We start from the raw sequence: 18488 nt of genomic DNA, 5'->3' as shown, positions 1-18488 counted from the left end.
TAGGAGCCAAAGATTTATTTATCCATCCTTTACTAAAGGGGAATGAGACTGAATGGTGGCTGAAATGGTCAAATAAATTATCAGAACTTAGTGACTGAATAAAAAAAAAATCCAAATCTAGCCTGTAGTACAAAAAGGTTTGAACTTTAACCTTTTAATTTTGAGCTCCTAGACTTCCTGGGTGGTTCAGTGGTTAAGAATCCGCCTGCCAATGCAGGAGACCTGAGTTTTGATCCCAGGTCCCGGAAGATCCTACATGCCAGGCCTAAAGCCTGCGCTCAGCAACAAGAGACACCACCATAATGAGAAGCCCTCACGCTGCAACCAGAGAAAGCCCGTGAGCAGCAACAGAGACCCAGTGTGGTCAAAACATAAATACATAAATAATAAAGTTAACTTCAAAGTATTTGAGCCCCTTGTCCCTTCAGCCTGGACAGCGTGCAGGCAGAGCGATGCCATGCACAGCTATGCTGCTGCCCCTGGGACAAGGGGGTGGGCAAACCCCGGCCCTGCCCCTCGGAACAGGGGGTGGAGAGGGGTGGGCAAACTCCAGCCCTGCCCCCTGGGGCCCCTCGGAACAGGGGGTGGAGAGGGGTGGGCAAACTCCGGCCCTGCCCCTCGGGGCCCCTCGGAACAGGGGGTGGTGGGGGCCCTGCCCCCCAGGCTGCTCAACGTCCAGCAAGCCCTCTGCCCTTAGATCTGGGTCTCCCTGTCTGTGGGGCAGACACATTCCCCTGCTGGTGGCGCTGTGGAGAGGGGCGCGGCCCGTGAAGGGTCTTGTGTGGATTTTGAGGGCTGATGAGGCCCCTTCAGTTTGGAAGGGCTCTGGGGACAGCTGCGTCCACTCTCCAAAAGGCCAGTTTGTGCCTTAATGACACGGTCTCCTCCACGGCTCACTTGAGATTGGACTTACCACTGAACCACATGATGAACATCATCTTCGGGGTGATTTTATGATCACGGAAGAAATTCAGGAGGTAGGAGAGGGGGAAAATGTTCACGGCTCTGCCAAACAGCACAAGCACCTGCCAACAGCAACAGACGAAGTCTTACATGGAAACCTCCGGTTCTTCAAGCTTATCGAGGTGAACACACCTGCTAACACCCCCGTGATAAAGGCAGCATCCCTTTGTCATCAAAGACATGAACTTGGTGCTGGGCAGAGACGCGGGGATGCCAGTTTCTACGTGTGGCAAGGATTAAAGCTCTGGATGTTATGTGTCTACTGTGAGAAAGAGAGGACTAACAAGGTATCAATGACGGCTTCAGCAACACCAAGAGGGATTCATTTAAGGGCCACCTGGCTCCTCTGAAGGTGCCTGGCTGTGGGATGGGCTAGCTCTGGGGAGACAGACAAGGTGTTCCTGCCTCTCCCATCGGGGCCCCACTCCTCAGGGAAAGGAGGGAAGATGGCCTACCCATGCCCGTAAATGCTGCTCACTGAGCACAAGGAATATGCAGGTAGGTTCTAACAGGAGGTCACATACACCCTGCCAGATCCTAGCCATCTCCAAAGGCAGGTCAATTTTAACAAAATATAGCATTATGTAAAGTCCAAATCTTATCTAAGTGGCTTTTTAGAACTACTTATTAATTATCTTTTCTTCTCTTCATCCTGGTTCTCACTACCACTAACTTGAACAGAACAATATAGCCATAAGCTATATTATGGGGAGTCTAAGTTTGTCCTTTTAATCAGCATGAATTGAGGGTGCTTTGGACTGTGTGTCCTAGAAAGTCAAATTAACATTAATTGCCCCCAATCACCTAACACTTACATGCCAGACAATGTTCTAAGCATTTTATATGCATTATCTCGTTCAATTTCCATCCTTCCAAAGGTCTTATGAGGTAGGTATTACTGTCTCTGTTTTAGAGACAAGGAAACCGAGACAGAGAGGTTAAGTATGAAGTGACTGGTCCAAGCTGACACAGGCAGGAAGTGGTGGAGCCAGGTCCCCCAAGCCTGGCTCAGTCCCCAGTGCCCAAGCCCTTGACCGCTGAGTGAGCCTAAGGTGTTCCATCTGAGTGGCACAGGCCGCCTCCAGGGGCGGCAGGGCCAGACTGACCAGGTGCTGGGGGGAAACTGAGTCACCATCCCAGGCACCCGCTTCGTTTTTCTTTCCCTCCTGGCCCATGGCTGAGATCGCCATGTCCCTGTTTCACCCTCTGAGGGCGAGTCCTCCACCCCCAGGTCTGTGTTCCAGGTGTGACCAAACTGGCCTCTTCCACCCAGTGACCACATTACAGGCTATCAGACTTGCTGTAAAAGACTTGGGCTCCTGTTCTCTTGTCCTGTGTCTGGAGGACAGATAACAATAACAAAAGCCACGAGGTCGTGCTGACTAAGGCAGAAGCTCCCAGACTGCAAAAAGAAAAACATCTTTCTTCTGCGGGATCCTTATCCTCTATGCCTCAGGTTCCCCATATGCCAAACAGGAAGAAGGCCTCATGGTCTGTACATGGTAGGTGACGGTGATTTAGAAAAAAAAAAAGGCCTGCCTCTCAATAGCTGTGTCTTGTTAAGTGGAGTTGGTAATAAAAGTTAACTCAGGATGAATTACAGTAACTCAACAAGGTGTGCTTTGCAAGTGTCTTAACAGGATCTAAAAGACAACACAGAGACCCAATTTGGGCCGGGAGTATGACTCAGCAGGAGGACCCTGGGTTCACACGGAGAGAGCAGAGACACAGGGGGCCACAGGCGAGGGGCCTGGGGCACGAGGCGAGAGGCCTGAATGCTCCCCACCCACGCCACTTTCATCAGATGCCTGAGCAAGCCGGACCTTTCTTTCAAATGCTGAAACATTTGTTTTTCTCCCGTTTCCCAAATCTGATTTTAATTCAAATCACTAAACTTCCGTTTTCCTCTCTTAAAGGCGTATCTTAATTCGTTTTCTGCTGCCAGCACCCCTCTCCTGTCCAGTTATAACACTTTCCCAAGTCTACTTGATGGTAAGAATCACTGGGGATGATGATGCCTCAGGATGAATCTCCAGAGGACGGAAGGGCCCTGGAATCTTTACCTTGAACAACTGTCCAAAGTCACTCTTATAAATGGACACATTAGAAGGCAACCATAGTAAGAATTTGGTATATTCATTACAATCATCCAAAAAAATGTGAAAAGAAAATCATGCCCAGTTTGCCAACCACTGTGAATATGTGGTGTATTTTCTTACAGATTTTTTTTCTAGGCATACTGCTTTTACATGGTCATAATCAATTACACATTCGATTCTGAAATCTGCTTTTGCCATCGAACATTAAAAACTGGCATTTGTGTATGTGTGCACACATGTGTCCCACACCCCCAGCACGTGGGATCTCAGTTCCCCAACCAGGGATCAAACCCGTGCCCCCTGCGGTGGGAGCATGCAGTCTTAACCACTGGGCTATCAGGGAAGACCCCAAAGAACTGATAATTTCTGAAGAAGACTGTACCAATTCAGGGCTTCCCTGGTGGCTCAGATGGTAAAAATCACCTGCCAATGCAGGAGACCCAGCTTTGATCCCTGGTTCAGAAAAAGCCCCTGGAGAAGGAAATGGCAGCCCACTCCAGTTCTTGCCTGGGAAATTCCATGGACAGAAGAGCCTGGCAAGCTAACAGTCCGTGGGGTTGCAAAGAGTCTGACACGACTTAGCAACTATACAATGCAACAGGTCACGTAAAATTAAAAACCAAGCAAAAATTCTGTTCTTGGGATATTCATTTGATTTCACCCTTTCCCATTTATTGTATGTTTATGATTTTTTAACAAAAAGAAACTTGCAACAGAGGTTGTCTATGTAGCTGTTGACTATGACCAGTTAACAGTTACATAAATGAATCTACAATATGTGGTTATTGATCTACAAATAAGTCATTAAATAAAAAACAAGGAAAATACTTACTATGCACCAGATGACAAAGGAAATTTCAAACTTGTGAGGGAAACTAAAAATGGACAGGCCAAGAAATGCAAACACACATGTTTCTGAAACAAACCAAAGAATGGATTATTCAGCCTCAACTATTTTCTTCCAAGACAGGATGGGCTCGTTATGCAAACAAACATTTCAGATGTCAATCAGAATCCAGTATAACACTTTGCTTATTTGCTGGAAAATCTTGGTCAAGCTTGTCCTTTGAGTCTCTCATTTTTTTTTCTATCACAACAAGCAACATGTGCTTCCTATTCAGAATCTCTTAATTTAATGAGCCAGCTGTCAAATACCCATGCAAATAAATACTTTCCCACCCGGGGACAAGGATAAATATATGAATCTGTCCATTTGCTGAACACTGTGATTAGCAAGGATCCTGACTGCGGCAAACTGGCAGAAATTCAGAGCAAAGTGGCTGCAGACACCACATGACCAGTGTGAAAGGGCCCTTTGTCAACTTCTTTGCCAGAGCGGACAAAGCCCACTGACTTAACATATTTAATGCCACCACAAGTTTAGAAGGCTTACACCCTGCAGGATTTGCAGGAAGAGATATGTTTCAACTCTTGGCTCCCCTCCACAAATCCAAGAGAAGCTGACATTTACTCTTGCCGTACAAGCAGCCACTTGTGTATCCTAAGAAAAAGCACCTTATAAATTTCTAGCACTAGGCTCCCTGCTTAGATTGTGACATCCTCCAGAAGAGCGCTGGAGCCAGGGAGACAAAGACTCTATTTTAAAAGCTGAACATCATAAAACATCAAGGCTGTTTTAAAACATTTTAGCAATGGTGTCTTTTTTTTTCCTTCTTCAAATGTGTATCCCTTTCGAACAAGTCTACAAGCTGGACAGTATACATATCCTTCTCCTGCTTGAATGTTTTTCTTATCAAATATTTTGGTCACCTTTTGAAATCAGCTCATTTAAAAACGTTCCAATCTAGGTAATGCTGTTCTCCGGTAGCATGAATACAATTATGTGGATAAGTCATAGTTAAAAATGAATCTGTGATGGATATTTAGATTGATTTTATTTCTAGTATTCAGAAATTCTAGTCTACAACAGGGACTTCCCTGCCAGACCATGGTTGACTCCATGCTTCAAATGCAGGGGCTCAGGTTCCATGCCTGATTGGGAACTAGGATCCCATACTCCTGGGCGCACCTCCCTCGACCTTCCCCAAAGAAAAAGCAACTGCAAACACCCCTGTGCACAAGCTAAATTCCTGATGGTAGAATCACTGGGTCCAAAGAACGTGTGCCTCTGAAATTCTGACTGATGCTGCAAACGGCTCTCCTGAAAAGATGGCAACAATGTACATGCCCATCAACAGGGCCTATTTTCTATACATTCATGCCAGAAGTGGGGAATCACCAAATTTAAAATCTGATGGGTTCAAAATAGAATCTGACGGATGTTTTGCTTTACATTTCTTTGTGGTGAGACTCAGAGTTGTTGGCCATGACTTTCCGAGAAAGGTGCTGTGCAAACAATACCCGCTGGGCTAGGAAAGGACAGACCAGCTTCCAGACTCACTTCTTAGCTACAAGACAGTGCTCAAGCCACTGGACCTGAGCTTCTCTGTCTGTGGAATGAAGTCTCTGCACAGTTTGCCCCTGACCCCTAGCCTGTGACAGTGTGGAATTACCGCTTGGATATGAGACAGCCCATAGAAATGCCAGGGGTGGTGCTGACGATGATAAGCAAGGGAGTCACTTGGGGGCCTTCACTCCCGGGTATAAACTTGGCGGGGGGTGGGGGCGGGGGGCGGGGGGGGTGTCCAGGTTTCATCAGAGTTTGGTGCCGCACTGAGACTGCTTGAGAGAAACGTCAGTGTGGCCCTGACCGCCTCCTCTAATGCAGGATCAGCCCGACATGTCCTTCAAGAGACTTAAATGCTTGGGACATTTTGGGAAATGCTCTGCTTGGGACATTTTGGGAAATGCTCTAACTCTCTCTTAGAAATTCACAATGCATGTTAGCTGGAAAGTCTCACAGTTCGGAAACTTGTTAAACTTTATTTTTTCAAAATACTTATTTATGTATTTATTTCTCTGGCTGTGTCAAGTCTCAGCTGTGGCACGTGAGCTCCTCACTGCATCATGCAGGATCCTGAGTTGCGGTGCACGAGCTCTCTAGTTGCGGTGTATCGACTGAGCTGCCGGGCGACGTGAAGATCTTAGTTCCTCGACCAGGGATCTCACCCAAGTCCCCTGCACTGGAAGGTGGACTGAGCCACTAGGGAAGTCCCTGTTAAACTGTATTTACCCCAGGATTTCCCAAACTCTTTTTTTTCATTTTTTGGCTGTACCTCGAAGCACGTGGAACTTCCCCGACCAGGGATCGAACCTCGTCCCGTGTAGTGGAAGCATGGGGTCTTAACCACTGGACCACCACAGAAGCCCCATGGAGTCTTTTTTTCACTGAACTCATCAATCTCAGTTCCAAGGAACAGATTTTTGGAAATGTCACTTTCACATATTGTAAATGTACGCGTCTCAAATGTTCGTAATTATAGCAGTTCTCATTATTTTTGGTTTTAAAGTTATAGGAATCAAAAGTTCCACTCGTTACATATTAGAACTCTTTATGGAATGTGAAAGCCAGAGGAACTAAAGAAAGATAAGGGAGTGCGGTATCCGGCCCTGAGGGATTCTGCTGCCTCTTCTGCCAGGGAAGATCTCAAGGGACTCCTAGAAGAGAGGAAGGAAGAACAGCAGCTCTGGGAGGCCCCCACGGGACCGCAGAGGCCGAACTCACCGCACAAGAAGGCCACGGTCCGCAGGGTTTGCTGCATGAGGATCTGGGTGACCGGGGACAGGTTGTGGTGCGTGTAGTGAGACATCACGATGCCGGAGAAGAGGATGGCCATGATGCCTGCAGAGGGACAGAGGGGCGAAGCGCACAGCCATGAGCAGAGCAGAGAGGCACCTCCACGTGACACGCAAATCCCATCTCATGCTTCCTACAGTCCCCGCGGCCTCTAGCATTAGGTGCTTCAAGAAAAAGAAGAAGTAATACCTGAGGCTTCCCAGAGAAATGTTACGGGCCCAGCTCTCTGGCAGCTTCATTACCAGCTGGGTGACCTTGGGTCAAGTTTCTTCCCCTCCCCAAGCCTCAGTGTTTACTGTACAGTGGGACTAACAGTACCTGCCCACGGAACTCTTAGGAGGGTAATGAAGAGAAGCCATGTCAAGTGCCCCTCACGAGACCAGGGCAGAGCAGGTGTGAACCATCATCGTCATCAGTGGATAGAAGGGGGGCAGGTATCATTCTTGGGGGCAGAAAGGGGACATAAGAATCTGGGTACAAAAATGGGTGGATTTTTACGTTGCTGTACTTTAATTTTTTAAAAAGCATGTATTTATTTGGCTGCATCGGGTCTTAGCTGTGGCCCTAGTACCGTCAGTGCATCGTGTGGCCCTTCTGTTGGGGCACAAAGACCCTCAAGTTAAGGCATGCAGGCTCAGTACTTGCGGTGCACGGGCTCAGGTGCTTAGTGGCACGTGGGATGTAACTTCCCCAATCAGGGATCGAACCCAGGTCTCCCGCACTGCAAGGCAGATTCTTAACCACTGACTACCAGGGCAGTCCTTGTCGCACTGTAATTTTTAGTTTTCCCACAGTCACCATGAGTCAACCTTATATATCAAAAGAAAGATGTTTTTCTTTTTTTTCCCTAAGTGACGTGTTTTTTCTTTAATGGTCTCCATGAGAGCATCTGCAACTTTTCTTGTGCTCTGAGCATGTGAGTTTCAGCTTTTGTCCACTGCCCTAATCACTGCTGAAGCCACTTAACACAGGGTTTCCTCTCTGTGTTTTCTTGGTGAAGCAGCAGCAAAGAGGTCTTTATTTCATGTAAAGAAGCTGAGATTTTTACAAAGCCTTTAAACAAGCTGCCAAGATACATGAATTCCAAATCAAAGTCTACATGCAAAAACTTAACTCACTTCTGCCATTTTGTAGAAACAGATTAGCAGCTAACTTTCCAGTTAAAAATAAGTGAAAAACACGGAACTGCACTAGAGATGTTTCAACTGGTAAGCTTGATATATAAATGATACTTTACAAAATATAGGAAAACCCCACTCTTCGTGGCATCGAAAAGGTATTTACTGGCCGGAGAGATAGCACAAGCTGGAACATTTAATCCCCTGGCCCTTTTAGGAAAACAGCACATTCTTGTCTGCTTTTTCCTTTTTGCTCCAAGAGGAGGCCGGGCTGGGAAATTCCAGCAACGTTGCCCATGAGCCACACCTGATGAGCTTGGAGAAGGGAGAGGAGAGGGCAGCAGACTTCCTTACAGGCGACTTCAGAGCAGCGACGAGCCTCTGGCAGTCAGGAACCATTCTGCCTTTGCTCCACTAGATAAAACAGGACCTCAAACCTCTGACTATCCCCTCGATTCATCTGCTCCTCTTGGTAAGTTCCTGCAGGCGACCACCTGGAGAGCTTCTTCCTGGCTCTGCACCCAAACCATGGACGCCACAGGCAATGTGAGGTGACAGAGGGACAGCCCAGAGCCGCAGGGCTGGGGAGGCAGATGGCACAGCTCACTTCCGTTCTGTGGAGCTGCTCCCAAGGGCCTCTTTTTCTTCAGCACAATCCAGTGCTACATGGTTCTGGTCTGGGCTCTCAAAGGGCTTTGTTTCGCTCGCCAGCTTCAAGAAGGGTTCATTGCAAATTCACTGCAAAGCTGAGACTTGGGGGTTCTTACCCTGAACGAAAAATCAACCCCAGAGGAGCCTGAACCATGTAAGCTGTGAATCTCAACCACGTAAATTGTGACAGGAGTGGGCTTCTGCCCATATTGTCATTCTGCCCACAGACAAAGGTTGTCACAGCCCTCGGGAGGCCTGACATTAAATAGCCACTCCAGAAAGCCCCTGACTCAGGCTTCCCTGGTGGCTCAGATGGTAAAGAGTCTGCCTGCAGTGCAGGAGACCTGGATCTGATCCATGGATCAGGAAGATCCCCTGGAAAAGGGAATGACTACCCACTCCAGTATTCTTGCCTGGAGAATTCCATGGACAGAGGAGCCTGGTGAGCTACAGTCCATGGGATTGTAGAGCTGGAGACAACTGAGCGACTAATAGATGGGGAAACAGTGGAAACAGTGACACTTTACTTTTTGGGGCTCAAAAATCACTGCAGATGGTGACTGCAGCCATGAAATTAAAAGACACTTACTTCTTGGAAGGAGAGTTATGACCAACCTAGACAGCATATCAAAAAGCAGAGACATTACTTTGCCAACAAAGGTCTGTCTAGTCAAGGCTATGGTTTTTCCAGTGGTCATGTACGGATGTGAGAGTTGGACTATAAAGAAAGCTGAGCGCCGAAGAACTGACGCTTTTGGACTGTGGTATTGGAGAAGACTCTTGAGAGTCCCTTGGACTGCAAGGAGATCCAACCAGTCCATCCTAAAGGAGATCAGTTCTGGGTGTTCATTGGAAGGACTGATGTTGAAGCTGAAACTCCAATACTTTGGCCACCTGATGTGAAGAGCTGACTCATTGGAAAAGACCCTGATGCTGGGAAAGATTGGGGGCAGGAGGAGAAAGGGACGACAGAGGATGAGATGGTTGGATGGCATCACTGACTCAACAGACATGGGTTTGGGTAGACTCCAGCAGTTGGTGATGGACAGGGAGGCCTGGCGTGCTGCGGTTCATGGGGTGGCAAAGAGTAGGACAAGACTGAGCGACTGAACTGAACTGAGCGACTAATACTTTCACTTTGCAGAAAGTCCAAGGCTCCAGGAAGTCAGAGCCGACAGCGAAATGTGGAAGCTCCCTTGGGACTGAGGCCACTGCCCCCTGGGAAACAAGGAGACAGGCTCAGTGCAGAAGGGGTCAGGCTGGCCGCATGAGTCTGGTGCACTAGGCCAGGGGTTGGAAACCCTAATTCAGGGGCCAGACAATAAAAACAAAGATAAAAACAGTAAGTGGGTGTGCGGCACGTGTGGAGAGAAGGCAGAGGCCCATCTGCAAAGGGATGACAACAGCTCTGTGGGTGGGGGCCGAGTGCCGACCAGTCTTCCTTTCCTTCTGGTTTTTGAGAGATGCCAGAAATCTGCTTCTTAGGAAACCTTCCAGCGTCTTCCTTCTTGGGCTGCACCGTACAGCCTGTGGATCTAGTTCTCCAACCGGGTATTGAAACCCACACCCCTGCAGTGAAAACACTGGGTCCTAACCACTGGACCTCCAGGAAATCCCAGAAATCGTCCAACTTTTAATGACAGCAACTAACTCCAATGTTTAAAACTTTCTGAACAGATAAACCCCATTTGGGGGCCGAATTTGGACCATATAGAAATGGGCTCTCTGGCCAAGAAAAGAGTGGACAGCCAGCCATGCATGACCCATGCCAATCCAGTCTGGAGTCAGGGGAACTCCCAAGTTCTGGGGGCTGACGGAGAGTCAGGGTCAGCAGTGGGTGCCAAAGCCCCAGGGTCAGCTCACACACCCTCTCTAAGCCTGGATGAGGTCACCACCCAGAAAACCCTCACCCACTGCAGCTGCTCAAAGATACTGAAGGGGAAGATGATGCCAGCAGTCTCTGTCCTGGAGATAAAAGACCTGAGAACTTAAAACATGACCTGGAATGAAGAATCCCGACATGTTCACTTCTTTCAGAAGGCAGCATTTAAGGAAGTGGACCGCAGTGCAGCAAATGATCAGCCTCACAGAAGGGAAGGAGAGAGGGAGGCGGGAGGAAATCCATTTCTAGTCTCAGTTAAACCCACGGCTTCGACTGTAATTGAGGAATACAGGGATTCAAGTCCAAAAGGCAGAAGTTGAAAGAGTTCCGTGTGTAATTTCCACTGCACTGACCTTTACTGCGGGTGAAACACACTGCGCTTCTTGAAGGCTAAGGCCGAGTCAAGCCCTAGCCAGTTTTGCTAATGACCCAATCAGAAACATACTGCACTATAACATCTGGACTCAGAGGTAAAACAGTAAAGCAGACTCTCCATTCACACCGCCTGCCCACAGGCAACTACTAGTAACAGCTGGACGTGCAGACTGCCAGCTCTTTTACTGCAAGTGCTGCTGTAGAGTTTATCCATCTCTAAAAAGTAACAAACAGGGTCGTATTACAGATACGGCATGGACTCCTAGCACAGTGGTTTTTAAAAAGTCCTTCAACACTTAGCTCTGCCTGTGTAACAAGAGTCCCAACTCATTTCCAGGTCTAAGAACCCTGTGCGGGTCGGGGCCTTTGCCCCTTTGGCCCAGCCCGTCTTCCTGCTCTTCCTGGACCGAGTCCAGCTCCCCTCCGCCCCCCCACCTGGGTCCCTCAGCATCTGCTGCCGACCCTGCCTTCCCTGGCACCTCCTGTGGCCTCCCTGGCAGCCAGCTCCCTCTTGCCATGTGGGTCTCAGCCCCACGGCACCACTTCGAGGACAGCTTCCTGACCTCCCGCCTCAGGATGCTCCTGTCCCCCCTGCTGCTCTATTATGTTACTCTGATTTCTCTTTTTCACATCATTTCTCTTTAGAAAGGTACTGATCCATGGCTGCACTGGGTCTCCGCTCCTTCGCTCGGGTTCTCTCTGCTTGCAGGGAGCGGGGACGACTCCTCGCTGCGTGCACAGGCTCCTGGTGCTTGGGCTTCAGCAGCTGCAGCTCACAGGCCCTAGAGCATCCGGGCTTCAGTAGTTGTGGAACTCGAGCTCAGCAGTTTGCAGCTCACGGGTTCTAGAGCTCGGGTTCAGTACCTGTGGCACACGGGCTTAGCTGCTCTGAGGCGTGCGGAATCTTCCTGGACCAGGGACTGAACCCGCGTCCTGAGTTAGCAGGCGGATTCTTACCTCCTGCGCCACCAGGGAGGTCCGGGGGGCACCTGTATTCTCATGTCCACTTCCTGCCTGCTGTCTGAAATCACACAGCTAATGAGAGGTGGGGGCAGCATTCCAACCAGGTCTGTCTGGTGCTGTGTTCTGAACACACAGATTTACACAGGGGGCGTGTGCTGTTTGGTGGTCCTGGTGACCTCGGCGACAGGAAAAGCAGAGCACAAAGAGAAAGGTGCGGGGGGGTGGGGGGCAGCACTGAAGTCACCCTTTCCACTGCTGCTTTTATAGTAACAGGCCGAGCCCCTCTTCTCTGAAAACCCTGCGTGACAAACATCCCACCCACAGAGCGTGGGCAGAGCCAGCCTGTTACTCAGAGGTGAACGAGCATGTTCTTGGCTTGCATGGGCTCTCTTTGGCCCCATTAGCGTGCAGAGCATAAGTTCCTAAGGAAACGAAACCCCTACAAACAGAAAACACTGCCTCTCTGAAGAAAGGACAAGAAAAACATCCCCTTGTTTTAATCACAAATTTCCAAAGGACGCATGAAATGTACGTTTGCCAACAGGCACTCAGTGTTCCCCTCAAGGAGGGTGGGACACGATTTAGAAAAACCCATGTAAACACAGTCACTAGGGCCAAGTGACTCACAGGTAGTGTTCATTTAAGAGCCAAAAGATAAGAGAGGCATGGGACGGCAGAGGCTGGGATGGAGTTATCCAAGAGAACTGGCTTGGGGTTCAAAACAAATGAGACCCTGAGGTTCACAAGCTTCTCCAGCGAAAACGGCCAGAGTCCTCTCTCTCTTCTTCCTCCTTGGCAAGACCTTCTCACAGAGAACCCATGTATGACACCAGACAGCGACCCAAAGGAAAGAGGATTCTGTTCAACAGCAGAGGAGGAACAGAAAAAATTTCAAGAAGCCAACAGCCATGTACTACATTTGATAAAAGCCATAGACTTTACATAAACTATAAACCCATGAAGTTCAAGAAACCCCGAGAGGAACAGGAGGCAAACTGTCGAGGCACATCAAAATCAAACTGCCACATACCTGTATCAACATGGCTAGCTTTCCAAATTAAACTAAAGTGCTGGTGAGGATGTGAAGCAGCTGAAACTCTTCCATACACTCTGGTGGGAATGCAAAATGGCCCAGTTGCTCTGTAAAACACCTCACAGTTTCTGATAAAGTAGAGAATACACCTACCGTAAAACCAGGCAGCTTTACTTCTACGTGTTTATCCAAGATTAATGGACATATACACATTAACAGTCAAAATCTGGAAAACCCCAAATGTCCTTCGGATGGTGAATGGAAAAAACAGCTCAGTAAGAATGTATAAACTATGGATACAGCAAAAATGTGGTGTCTCTCAAGAACATTATGATAGCTGAAAAAAATAAGTCACAAAAGACTAGATACTACATGACTCCCTTCATATGACATTTATATTCTGGAAAAGGCAAAGGCATAGTGAAAGAATGCAGATCAGTGGGTGACGGTGCCCGGTGACTGCCCTTGGCAGTCAGACCCCATGCTCCGAGTGAAGGCCTTGCAGAGGGCTTGCTTTGACAAAGAGGCAACCTTGGAAGACATATTTTGATCTCTGCTACAGACGGTAGAGAAAAAGGCGGCCGGGGGAACCGAGTCCCTGCACCCAGCCAGGCCTAAATCCAGACGCGCCCTAGAGGTCCAGGGCGCCCTGCTCACTGCCTGGGCTCTTCTGAGCTCGGGCTCTCAGCCGTGTGACTGAGAGTGACCCAAGCGACGGCAGCTCTCTCACCAGGCAGGACAGCGTGCTGTCCACCCCGGGTGTCGACACTCCCTGTCACTTACCCGACAGTGAGGTCCCTTCTGCGAGCCCATATGGAAGGTAGGCAAAGATGATCATCATGCCGAACTCCAAGGAAGGCGTCTTCCTCAAGTCAACGTGCTTCAGCACGTGAACGACAGCCGTCAAGGAGGAGAACCCGAGGACCCTTATGGGTGAGCTAGAGAAGCCACAGACCCACGGCCTTCCACACAGAAAGGGTAAACACTGGGTACAAAGATGCGGGAACAGCCAAGGGAACGAGTGAAAAATCTGTCATTACGGACCTTTTCCTCTGTAGGGAGGACTCTTGTTTTAAGGAAGGGAATCTGACAAAATACTGAAAGATGTAAATTCCTGAGACAGGCAACGGGGAGCATTAAAGCCACCCAGGTCAATTCACTTGGAAACGCTGACTTGGAGGGCCCGGGAGCAGCGGGGGCAGAGCTGGGCCGGCAGATGCCTGAGCACAGCCCACCCTGCCAGCCTGCTTCCAGGGCCGCATCCCCCTTCCACGCCTCCTCCTCCATCAAACGAGGTCACTACGCGGTTTCCAGAAGCGTGGGGATCAGTGCGCTACTGCAGGACCTTCTCTCCTGTCCCTGGACCTCTATAGACCCATGCTCCTGTGAAGGGAGAGTCTTCTACGTGCGCTTCTGCCGTCCGCAGGCCTTCATTAAGGCAGAGGCTCTCCCCCCTCCTCTACCCTTCTAAAGAAAGAGATAAATGCAGAGGAAATACTGAACTGGAAAAAGTCTTCTTCTCCATTCTGTTTATTGGTACAATATGAGAAGCTGTCAGCTGACTCAACACCACCTTGAGACTTCTGGACGTAGGAACTGAAGAGAAAATTCAACAGGACGGCAGACACGCGTGCCTGTCTGAGGCAGAAGCAGCCCTTCTGGCCGTCTGCTAGACAGACTGCTCGTGGAGGAAGGCCAGGTGGCCATCTCCCTCGCTCAGGCGCACACAGAAATGGTCTGGTGCCTGTTCCTGTCTTAAACATGGCATTTTCTACAGCAATAAAGGTGTCAGCGGCCTTAACAAGTTTCTTTGTTTCTCTGGCTGGAAGAGCTTGTGGGTCATTAAGCCACAAAATCAGTGCGAATAACTTAGATGGAGCTCATTTTGAAAGCCTCTTTCCTGATTCATCCAAATAAATACTTTCAGTGGGGTAGAGATTTGCTCAATTTGACATTTTCAAAGGAAATTAATTTCCAATTTTCTTAATGTGAAAAGTGAGACAGCAGAAAATGAAATTCATCTGAATGTGGTGTTCATACTCTGGGAACTGAGAAGACCCTAAAATCAGACCTGATATTCAACCGTGTACATGTTTTTTAAGCTTTGAAAAGTGACATGCTACATTTCACAGGTTAAATTTTAAAATCCTTGAGTTTAAAGTGCTCTTCAAACCAAAACTAGGCATAAAAATCCTCCTTAAATATGACTTTAGACTACCACTGGTTCCCCTTAAGGAACTGGAGAAAATGATGAGAGATGGATGTAATTAGGAATAATCGTTCTGGCCACGCGTGTTCATCATATTAAAAGGATATCAATGCAGATATTAAGCCAGTGAGGGTGCCGAGTGCCGCGGAGCCAAAGAACATTTTGAGGAAGTAGCCAAGGGCTTGTAAAAACGTCTGCCACCCACTGACATCTGACATATTTTTTCTTGTTAAACCTTCAGCTGTGCTAGGAAAGAAAAGAAAAAACACAAAGAAGTTAAAATGTTATAGACAAAGTTATCAGAAATTAACTTAGGACTCAAAACTTAACTTCTTGCTTAATTTCTCATTCATTCATTCTATCATTCAACCTGTTAGCCAAACATTTATTTGTTCACCTGCTTTGTTCTAGGCACCGTGTTAGTTTCTAGGGGTCCGGAGATGAGAGCAGGTCCCTGCCCTAAGGGAGTCCTGTAGTCTAACAAGGGAGAAAAACAGATGGGGGCACTTTCCTAGTGGATCAGTGGCTAAGACTCCAAGCTCCCAATGCAGGGAACGTGGGTTTGATCCCTGGTTAGGGAACTAGATTCAACTAAGAGTTCTCACACTGCAGGAGAGATCCCATGAATACAAACTAATACCCAGCATGGCCCAAAGTGAGACGACACAGACACATGCACACACAGACGGGAACTAGGGCCATCTCCGTGCCAACGACAAGCGGGCGCTTGCCAAGGGCCTTTGCCATATGCCTCTGTGCGGACTGAGCCCTGTACTGCTGGCCATCAACACACATCCCCTGCAGGGACTTCAGGGTGGAGAGTGCACTCTGTGCTCCAGGGAAACTGGTGGAACAGGTCTTCAGATAGTTATTTACAGGAACTGACTGCATGGTCCCAATCCTTGCATCTCCTCGTATCTAGAGCACTAAATCCCTTCCTGATGACATCAGCTCCTCGTGACTAGCAGAAAACCTTTTGTCAAGTAAGTGCTTGACTGCACTGAGTGCTCCCTTCACCAAAATCACATCAGCTGACCTTCCCCCCACGCCTCTCTTTTGAGCTTTTTTCTTCTTCCGCTACCTCTTTGGAGCAGTTTCTTAGAGCTGGCCGAGGTGCCGTCTCCCAGGCTGCAGTCCTCATTTTGCTCCAAATAAAACTGAACTCGCAACTCTCAGGCTGTGCATCATTTTCAGTCAACATCAGGAAAGAGCAGAGGAAACACGTGGAGGCATCTAACTCAGACAGGTGGGGGCAGAAGCAGGCTCTTTATGACACACAGGCTGGGTTTCGGCTTAGGCTAAAGAAGAGCTAGCCAGGTGAAGAAATGAGGGAACGCACTCAGGGCAGAGGGAATGGCATGTGCGGAGGCACGGCGCCTCTAGGTACTAGCAGCACCCAAGTGCTGCGCTATGCCTAGTCTCTCAGCTGTGTCCGACTCTGCAACCCCCAAGGACTAGCCCGTCAGGCTCCTCTGTCCATGGGATTCTCCAGGCAAGAATACTGGAGTGGGTTGCCGTGCCCTCCTCCAGGGGAATCTTACCGACCCAGGAATCAAACCCAGGTCTCTTGTGTTGCAGGCAGATTCATTACCGTCTGAGCCACCAGGGAAGCCCAGCAGCACGTTGCAATCACACAGATGACTGCAGATAAAACACAGGAACAGGATGTGGGGGAGGGGTCCATGGGGAGGACAATGTTAAGAGGTGAGGCCAGAGCAGCAGGCAGGCCGAGACTGTGAAAGGCTGTTGATAAACCCAGCTAAGGAGCCAGTCTTTTATCCGGAAGGCCCGGAGGAGTCACGGGGAGTGTTTTCAGGATGGAGTGGGGGTGGGGGAGTGGGGCTCCTGTAAGATGCACATCTGAAACTGAGGCTTCGGCATAAAGCCAGGTAGAATGGAGCCGCCTCAAGAAGACATGTGTGTGGGTAAGGCCCAGAGTGAGAACTGGAAGGCTTTAGAAGGAAGAATGGAAAGGACTTTCCTCTCACTGTTAGACAGCAAAGTAAAATGTCAGCAGCCGTTAAATGCAATTGTTGGTTTCATCCCCAAAGGTAAAACCATTTTACCATTAAAATATTTATTCTCCTTAAGTATCTTCCTCCTGCTGATTATACCTTCTCTCAAATCCATCCACTTCTCTCCCTCCCTCCGCTATCCTCCTCCAGTCCAGGGCTTCTGCCTCTCCGATCTTTGCATATAAACACCCTGCTCTTTCTAGAACCCAACACTCAGGGGCCTGAATGATCCCTTGAAAATGCATATCTGATCAGGTTACTCTGTGTGTCAGTCATCAGTCAAGTCCCACTCTTTACAACCCCAAGGACTGTAGCCCACCACGCTCCTCTCTGTCCATGGGATTCCAGGCAAGAACACTGGAGTGATTGCCATTCTGTTCTCCAGGGGATCTTCCTGACCCAGGGATCGAACCTGGTCTCCTGCACTGCAGAGGGATTCTTTCCTGGTGAGCTGCCTGGGAAGCCCCGATCAGGTTATCAGCCCTGTCAAACCCCATCCTCAGTTTCCTGCTGTGTTTAAGAGGAAACCCAGTCTGACCCTGATCCTCCCACCACACCTCTCACCCATCTCCTATTCAGGCTGGTCCCCACCACCACCTCCCTGCAGGTCACCTGCCATTCTTCGGGCTCCAGCCGACTGCGGTTTCTTCTCAGAACCCAGTCAGTGACCCTCCCTCAGGGACATCTACCTTCACACAGGCCAGCCCACTTACAGGCTCTCCTGGTGCCTAACTTCCCCTGCACAGCACTCAGAACTAGTGAATCATCCCATGAGGACCCTGCCTGCACCCACCTTACTCGCTGCCGTATGTCCAGGGCCTAGGGCAGAACCCAGGACACAGAAGGTACTCAACAAACTTTTGCTGAATCAGTAAACAAAACAAAGACTTGTCTAGAGTAACATTCGGCCTCATTAATCAGTGTTTCATGAACTGGTATCGGGTTTTGTTTTTTTTTTTTAATTTATTTATTTTTGGCCGTGTGAGCAGGGACGCCTCTCTAGTCGTGGTGTGCAGGCTTCTCACTGCGTGGCTTCTCTTGCTGTAGAGCCTGGGCTCTAGGGTGAGTGGGCTTCAGTAGTTGTGGTGCATGGGCTTGAGCTGCCCTGCAGCATGGGCGATCTTCCCGGACCAGGGATCGAACCCGTGTCCTCTGCACTGGCAGGCGGATTCTTGACCCCTGGACCCCCAGGGAAGTCCAGAGCTGGTATAATTTTTTGGTGGGGGGCAGTTCTTTGTTTTGCTGGCTGTGCTGGGTCTTCGCTGCTGTGGGGCTCTTCTCTAGCTACACCGAGCTGGGGCGGCCCTCCAGTGCGGAACACAGGCTCTGGGGCACACGGCCTCCCAGACCATGGATTGAACCTGCGTATCCTGCACTGGCGGCACTTTCTTTACCACTGAGCCACTAAGGAAGCCCCACACTGGTATGCCTTTAAAGCAGGATCATCTCAGGAATTCCCTGGCGGCCCAGTGGCCAGGACTCC

At 49.1% G+C, this 18488-nt stretch overlaps 1 protein-coding gene across 3 annotated transcripts in view; it reads right to left on the bottom strand.

The window, feature by feature from the left end:
* Positions 1–18488, bottom strand: part of SLC9A8 (solute carrier family 9 member A8) — a 74499-nt gene that overhangs the window by 10143 nt on the left and 45868 nt on the right. For all 3 annotated transcript variants that reach the window (XR_001919084.1, XM_018058011.1, XM_018058012.1), the window contains exons 9-13: positions 15098–15236; positions 13565–13670; positions 6688–6804; positions 3895–3977; positions 914–1025 (exon numbers count right to left, since the gene is read on the bottom strand). Coding sequence is in view for 2 of the 3 variants with exons in the window: in XM_018058011.1 (XP_017913500.1) it covers positions 914–1025; positions 3895–3977; positions 6688–6804; positions 13565–13670; positions 15098–15236 (557 nt within the window). In the remaining variant the exon portion in view is untranslated. The remainder of the gene's footprint in view (positions 1–913; positions 1026–3894; positions 3978–6687; positions 6805–13564; positions 13671–15097; positions 15237–18488) is intronic.

The sequence above is a fragment of the Capra hircus genome, chromosome 13, assembly GCF_001704415.2.
Source record: "Capra hircus breed San Clemente chromosome 13, ASM170441v1, whole genome shotgun sequence".
Lineage (NCBI taxonomy): Eukaryota > Metazoa > Chordata > Mammalia > Artiodactyla > Bovidae > Capra > Capra hircus.
The sequence above is the reverse complement of the archived record's forward strand: the minus strand, read 5'-3'. Positions and strand labels throughout refer to the sequence as shown.